Raw genomic sequence first — 8,172 nt, forward strand, 5'->3', positions numbered from 1 at the left:
TATTAAATTCATTTATTTCTTAATAAGTAATTAAATTAATATCAAATTCATTAAGTATTATATATATTTAATTTATAAATATTATTTCAGTATTTCGGTATATCTTAATATACCAAATTTTTTAAAATCTCGTATCTTTACCATAACAATAATTTCAGAATCGATATCATTCCTTAACTTTTTTTTTTTTTTTATGTATATCTTAAAAATTGATATTTTCGATATATTACAATACAGTCTTTTTGATATATCAATAAAATCAATAACTTTTCTTATTTTTTTTTAAAAAAAAATTACTCTAACTTAATATGATAGTTTGATATAAAATTTTACCTAAAAATTTAATTGTATAACTAACTTTTTTTAATAAATATTTTTCATTAAAGCTACCAACAAATAAACATCAACTAATAGACTCATAAGATTTATTAATCTTCTTAATGCTGACTTGATTTTCACAAATCACTTTTATGAAATGCTTTATTTTGACCCCAAATTTGCATGATCAAATAAATTGAAATTAAGTAAATACAAAGTAAGAATGTGTATTACTAGAAAAATGAAATAACAAAGGGTATCAACCAATAATCAAAGACTATTTTTTTGAAATTAATTTAATTATCTATTAAAAAAATGAAAAAAAAGATTTATATAGTTCAATTCAATCGACAAAGATAGTTTTTGTTAACTAACCACACAATACAGAACAACCTTGTTCTGTCTTCTTCCTTCCTTAAAGAGCTTGCTAATGGATATTAGGTCACAAGTATTGTTCTTGTATCCTGGCTCTGTTCTGTTCCCACCATAACCTAGCATGCATTTCTCCAAATCTTTCTCGGCTGCACCATTAAAGAGAAGGTATCGATTGATATAGGTTTGAATTGAATGTTCAAACGACCTGAATTTTTTGTGTATTTGTGAAAATTTGTTAATTTTTACCTGAATCGGACGCGTCTAAGTTCCTTAGTACCATCTGGTAATGCCCTAATTGTGATGTAAACTCCCGGTTCATCTTGCTCAACCCATTCAGTTTCCATATCACTAGCATTGCTAATGGAGCGATGATCATCGCCATCTCCCCTCGATGAACTACTTCTTCTAATCGACGATGAACCATCATCGTCGAGTTTCCTAGCATTTGTGTTTGGATGGCTTGGTGTTCTTGGAGATATACCAGTATTATGAACACAACATGAATGGATTGGAGATGGTGAAGTCACTACAAGTCCACCCTTCTTATCTGATTCAATCTTTGAACTCTGAAATTACAAAAAAAAAAAACATAAGATTGGAGATTCAATCAATGAAAACCAATTCTTTTCTAAAGATAGAGCACCTCATTGTCGGATCTTTGTGGAGTTGCTGAGGGGGTTTCTTCTTGTTCGTTGAGCCTCTCGTGAACATTGTATAACTCCATCACTTTGTCATAGTTATCAGTCCACCATTTCTGAGCTCGACATTTATTGAACATCTCACGACTGAGAAACAACCAATTGTCAATTTCTTATATAAAATTTGTAGTTACTAAATGGCGTAACATATCAAGTAATGGTTAGTTCAACATTTCCCTGTAATAATCTCCACTTTAGTCAAGGTGCTTTAAGTGAAATCAAACTTGAGACATCAACCTCTTAATTCAAGACTTTTACCACTTTTTTCAATTTTGAGAACTAGACTTTAGCACGATATTTGACAGTGGAATCGAGATCCTTACTATTTGAGCAACCCTGATTGGGTTTTCTCGATATCAAATAGGGAAGTTTCGAAAACCTATTATTGAATAAATCTCAGATTGGTTTCTCAAATATATGCCAATTTGAAAACAAATGGAGTCTAATCACATCATAATACAGATCCAAAGAGAAATCAGCCAAATTGACCATATCCAAATGAAATGGGGCCAAGTAGAGAGAATCTATTATTGAATCATTATTTGATGTCAACTCAACTGTAAAAGTTGGACCAAAACATACACATTCCAATTTTAAATATCAATTTAGTGAGGTATGATGAATAATAATGATTAGAATTGCTAAACCTGTCTCCCTCCCCCACAAACCCTAGTGTTCAATAATCAATTGGGCATAGCATGCTGAATTAAGAGGATAATATAATATCATCAGATGATGATGGCCGGGTCATGAAAAAGATAATGATACTAACCTGAACCGAATGCGTTTCAGATCATTGCCACCTTGAGGACGGGAAACAAAAGTGATTAGAACACCAGGCTCCACTTGTGCCACCCATTCCTTTACTTCATCTTCCTCAATAAACAATGCAGAGTCAGTCCTACCGCTAATTGATGCAGTCGATGGAGTTCCTTCTGCACTCGAAAGATCTTTCAATCTAGCCTCCATATCCTTCTTCCACATCATTGGAGTTGAAATAGCAGTACCAGCTCTTTGATAAGAACAATGAAATTTCTCCGAAAGTGATGCCGAATCTGAACCTGCATACTCATTTTTGTTCTGATTATTTCGATTTGATGAACCTGAACACGGTTTGCAATGTTTGTATGCTCCAGAAGCTTTTAGGGCTATATCCTTGATCTATAAAATTCAGTTGAAAAAGCCTTTAATATCACCATATTATATTCAATAGAACAACTGAAATTGATTGAGAAAAACCTGCGCGGTGAGTGCTTTAATGGCTTGTTTCGTTCTCGGAGTGGAGGCGGTGTCTGCTTCTTCTGTATCCTGATGCGTCCGTGATCCATTTCCGATGTGCTGTTGCTGCTTTGAACAAGCTATACAGGTGAGCATTTTCGAGATCTTTTCCCAATCAAACTGAAACAGAGGAAGAAGGAAATGGAATCTGTGAATGAATATAAACAATACAAGGAACATTCAGGAAGAAATACAAAAAAAAAAAAATTGAAGATCTGGAAGAGAAAAAGGTGTATTGTTTGTTCCTTACCAATAGATTAGCGCCAATTAGCAGAATCTATCTGGCGTCTTCTCCACGGAATGATCCTGTCATAGTTTCAGTAAGGTTTACAAGAGCGAGGTAGATCCTGAATCTGCCGTGTTAACAAGAAAAATCCTGAAACAGGAGTCGTCAGTGGTTGGATTTGGGCGACGTTTTAGGTATTCCAAATTCGTGATTCGCTCTTTCTTTCTCTCTCTCTCTTTCTCAGTCCCTAAGTAAACATGGAAGCCAAAGAGAGGGAAGGATTCTCTCTCTCTCTCTCTATAATAGAAAAAATGATAAACAAATACTTCTCTCCTTAGCTAGGGCCCTCACTTTCTCTTTCTCACGGCGCCATTCATGTGAGATTATTATCGGGAACTTCAAATGGAGAAGATGATCGACTGTACAAGCAAGCAAATCTTCAAATCTGCAATCGTATTCAATGCTTATTCATTCACTACAATTTTCCTCTCAATATCAAATCAGATTTGAATATTCAAAATTTTTATTACAGCATTTAATTCCTTCCTTTTTTTTTTTTTTTTTTTTTTTTTTGCCATTTTCTTAACGGTACAAAATCATTCTTTAATTGATAAACTTTTTTCAAATTATTTATTCATAATCTTAGATATTTTAAAAATATTTTAAGCTGTTACAAATCAAATAAATGGGTAAATCTTCACAAAAGATAATATAAGTTATTGTCTAATTAATGAGAAAAATTTAAGGTCTTATATGATTGTTAATTATAAGAGTAAAAGAATTAATAGTGTAAATTTAAAAATAAAATAAAATAAAATTTGACCATACTATAATTGTTATATTATATATTATATAATATCAACGACTCTATATTCATATTTAGGGAATTAGATGCATTATATATTGAGTTTGTTTAATAATTTTTTTTGGATACATTCTATAATTCATATTCAATAATTTTTTAAATATATCTCTATACATGTTAAAATATATAGGGATATTATCAACTCTCCTACTAGTATAGTAAATTAATTATTTCAAAAGAGATTTCCAACTAATTAAATATAAGAATTGATAAACAATAATTAAAAACTTAAAGATTTTAAATAATTACACAAATTATTTGTTTTGAGTGTGTAACATTTTGAGTCACTCATTTTGTGTTACTTATATTGTTGAATTTAAAAAATCATTTGGTAAATTTTGTAAACTGTAAAAATAAATTTTGAAGTGTTTCTCTCACTAATTTTTTTTTTGACACTTTTGGTGAGTTATTTTTTTACAAGTTTTCTATTTATTTCGGGTAAACTTTTGTGGGAATTTTTATTATTTTCTTATACATTTCTATTAAAATTTTCAGCTTCTACATATACGATTGATTGTAATTCAATCCTCTTGAATCAAACTAACATGGAGAAACACACAAATTTCATTGCAGTCAATAATAGAAAGGGAATTGAGACACAATAGTCGGGTAATACAGAAAGTGGAGGACAACATTTTCACTTTTATTTTTTTTTGGTAGAAAATGATCGCAAAAGGTTTTTACAAAAAAGTATAAGTTATTCACAACCAGATGCTGATAGAAATGATCTGGAATGACGATGATCTAATCAAAGATATTGATTTCTCAATGAACCAATTTGAATCAAACTTCACGGCCTCACTTAAGGCTTATCCACGAAAGACGCTAGCCGAAGAATCGTGGCTGATCTAGGAGAAATAATAAAGATTGATGTACAATCGATCAATCAGAAAGATATCTAATTTTGTTAGGATCCAAGTCAACATTGATGTAACGAAACCGATCAAGACATATATGAATATCACGAGAAGACAAATCAGATATCTAGTTAACTTACAAATACGAGAAGTTGGTGATGTCTGCGTTGGTTGCGGTACACGTGAACATGATGTCAAGGAAAGTTCTTACCTAGGAGATCAAGAGGGAACACAATTAAGATTTTGGCTTAAAACTTACTCATCTAGCACAACTCCACTACCTGCAATGGTAAACTCTAAAAGTCTAACGTATTGCTTATGTCTAATAGGATCTGATCAACTTGCGTCGAGCATTAAAAAAGTTTACATTAACATAGAAGATGATGATATCGAAATCAATGTGGCAGAACGTTCATGTGATTATCAGAAAGAGGTATGTAATCTAATTAAGACATATGAATCATTTAAACTTGTGACCATTATTGGGAAAGGGCCAGATTATATCATACCTAATCAGGTAAGACTATAAGTGGATAACCTTTTCAATAGTAATGGAAAAAATCAAGGAGAATGTACTCAAATTATTATAGGTAATACAAAGGAGAAATCGGCTAACCAAACGATGAATGTGCAAAACTAGATAAATTGTGTTGCCCCATTAAACTCACCCAATCAAAAAGTACCCACGAGTTTACTATATCAAAAGAGTGAGAGAGAGATTCACCAACCAAATACACATTCACTCACAATTCTTTTCAGCAATATCACCTTACACACGAAAGCGTTCACCCTACATATGAAGGCGTTATTTAATGAAGCAATGCAAATTGACTTAGAAAATCTAAAAAGATGCAATAAGAGGAAGGTCCAAGATTCTCGAAATCTATCTAGTAAGATATCAAAATTTTGTTTGGTACAAAATGTGAATAATAGTGCGCCTTCGAACCACTATCGACATGAAAGTGAAACTGGGGAGGAAAAACAGAAAACTATATGAACAACGTAGAAATGAAAATTCAAGTCCATACCCATAAAATGAGACGCTCAGTGAAAAGAGTTCTAAGGGAGAAAAAAAGAGAGGAAGTAGTTGAAAAAAAGAAAAGTGGAAGGAGTCGAAAAAAGAGAGAAAGGATTCGAAAAGAATAAGAAAAGAGGAAGTTGTCGAGAAAAATGAAGAAAAGAAAAAAATGTGACAAAAGGGAAAAAATATGAAAACTCATATAAACGAAACAAGAATGTGACTAAGGCAATCCTTATACAACCTCAATCGTTCAATGAAAATGATGGAATTGTCAAGGGTTAGGTCCCACCTTGACAATTTCTCAGCTTAAGGACTTGTGCGGACGATGAGAATTTTTTTTGTGTTTACTAAAAGCAAGAATGAAAGAAAATAAAATTCAAAAAATTGCAAGAGAGGCACAAATATCAAATATCCAAGTCATCTCATCAGTGGAAATAGTCGGAGGTGTCACAGTCTTTTGGTCGTACGATGTAAATATTTCCTTTAATAGCTTCACACAAATTTATGTCGATAGTATGGTCCAATGGCCAGGAACGGAGGATACTTGAGAATATATTTTATTTATGGTTATCCGGAAGAAAGGGATAAAAGTCAACCTTAGAATATAATTGCAAATACAATTTCCACAAATAATATTCCATCGATTTTTTATGGAGATTTCAATGATGTGGTACATGGGAGATCTGATGTACCACATTATGAACCATCTCCTGTACCACACGACAAAAATATTCAAAGTGTTTAGGTTGAGAGATAAGATTTTTTGCCTTGTGATACATGAGAGGGTCCATGCTGTGGTACAATAGATCATCTCCCATGATTTACACCACAAATAATACATCAAATGGACAAATTAATCAAGCTCGAATGTTTTTAAAAAAAAATTACACTAGTTAATGCAACTTGATGGAGATTCCTCATGAAGGAAGCCACTATACATGGTTAAATAGAAGGAGAACATAAAATTCTTGATAGAGTCTTTTATAATTATGAGTAGAGAACTAGAGATAAACCTATCCACATGCAACTATTTTTGCACATCCAGCTGTATGTTCCGATCACTCTCCTATTGAGATCACAATCAATGGTATAAATCGTAATAAAATACACATTTAAATTTGAATCGTATTGGCTTAATTATGATCATATACTAATTCTGTAAAATATCATTAGGACACATATTGACGAAATTTCTTATCTCTCTTTGTTAGAACTAACAAACTTAAATTGCAGGCAAATGTATCAATCCCTGAAAAAATGAAAAAGAACCAATACAAAGAATAACAAACAAAGATCAAGAAGTTCTAGATAGACCTCATTCATTTACAAAATGTTGTTCTACAACATCACGACATGGAGAACATAATTAACATGGAAAGACAAATTGATTTTTTGTAAAAAAATGAGGGAAAATACTAGAAGGATCGAGCAAACATAAATACCTTCAAGTTGGAGACAAAAACACATGATACTTCCATATGAGTACCGTTGACAGGAGTGGAAACAATTATATTATAAAATTATAATATATATTATTATAACCTAAAAAAAAATTAGTTTTCAAGGTACTCATTAATATAATATACATATGAGTACATTGAAAAATATTTTTTTTATTAATAATAAAAATTGAAAAAAATATACATTATCTTATATAATATAATATAATATATATAATTGTAACCCCGGAAAATCCCTAGTATGTAGCTTAGCACTGTGTCGGATGACACGTGGCAATTCCGGGGGATCCGGGTGGCTCGAAATTCGATGGTTTCAACATTGATTTGCGTGCCAAACATTTTTTAAAAATAAAACATTATTTTTAAAGATTTTGACAGTACATGACAACTTTTAAAATCAATTATATAAAAATAATTAATTTTATTCAAATTTTAATAATATGGGGATTTGTTGTAACTAAATGAAAACTTGACTTGAAATTCAATTTAAATTAATTAAACATAATAAATTTAATAAATATTATTTATTTGAAAACATAATCGCCAATTGATTTTAGAAAACAATTGAAAATTTTTAAAGTCTAGCTATCAAAAGATTTATTTATAACGTTTATATCCTTTAATTAGTAGTTTGTGCGTCCTAAACAAGGATAAGTTTAGATTACGTAAATAATTGTATAAAATTATTTAGAGGTGCGTACCTACGATTGCGGTTAACAAAGATTGAGTAAAAGACTTGAAAAATATCTGAAAAAGTATTAAAATTTAAAAATAAATTCCAAACCGAGCCTTAGTCAAATATCCCAAAATATTTTGAAATCATTTTCTGACTTTTCGAGATTATTTGAAAATGGATCGGGGTTCCAAAATTACAAAAATAATTTTGAGTTTTGAAAAGTGGAACCAAACAGGCTTATCGGTCCTGGACTGAATTACTGGTCTAGGTGTAAAAGCCTATCGGTCCTGGACTAGCCTAGGGCTATGTTTCTCGGTCGAGGTGTAGAAACCTTTCAGTCTGGGGCTAGATCTAGGCTAAGATTCTCGGTCCTAGGTTTGGGAGGCTCGGTCCCAAGG

The 8,172-nt window shown here is 31.4% G+C and overlaps 1 protein-coding gene across 2 annotated transcripts; it reads right to left on the reverse strand.

The window, feature by feature from the left end:
- Positions 1 to 525: 525 nt before the first annotated feature.
- On the reverse strand, positions 526 to 3,345 carry LOC124931221 (protein Brevis radix-like 3). 2 transcript variants are annotated; one of them, XM_047471644.1, is made up of 6 exons: positions 2,920 to 3,345; positions 2,631 to 2,817; positions 2,164 to 2,552; positions 1,337 to 1,478; positions 940 to 1,259; positions 526 to 839 (listed from the first exon to the last, which is right to left on the reverse strand). In XM_047471644.1, exons 2-6 carry the CDS (start codon positions 2,763 to 2,765, stop codon positions 761 to 763), a joined length of 1,065 nt encoding a protein of 354 aa, XP_047327600.1. In that variant the 5' UTR covers positions 2,766 to 2,817; positions 2,920 to 3,345; the 3' UTR covers positions 526 to 760. The 2 variants fall into 2 exon arrangements, with proteins under 2 accessions (XP_047327600.1, XP_047327599.1); XM_047471643.1 differs by having other exon boundaries at positions 2,631 to 2,789; positions 2,920 to 3,344.
- Positions 3,346 to 8,172: the final 4,827 nt, after the last annotated feature.

This window comes from Impatiens glandulifera, chromosome 3 (genome assembly GCF_907164915.1).
Source record: "Impatiens glandulifera chromosome 3, dImpGla2.1, whole genome shotgun sequence".
Taxonomy (NCBI): Eukaryota; Viridiplantae; Streptophyta; class Magnoliopsida; order Ericales; family Balsaminaceae; genus Impatiens; species Impatiens glandulifera.

What these genes read in the sequence shown, in the direction of transcription:
- LOC124931221 (XM_047471644.1), bottom strand. Translation starts at nt 2,765, where the DNA reads ATGCTCACCTGTATAGCTTGTTCAAAGCAGCAACAGCACATCGGAAAT. An exon ending in CTGAAACGCATTCGGTTCAG is followed by an intron (nt 1,479 to 2,163) that starts GTTAGTATCATT and finishes GTTGTTTCTCAG; the next exon opens with TCGTGAGATGTTCAATAAAT. An exon ending in CACAAAGATCCGACAATGAG is followed by an intron (nt 1,260 to 1,336) that starts GTGCTCTATCTT and finishes TTGTAATTTCAG; the next exon opens with AGTTCAAAGATTGAATCAGA.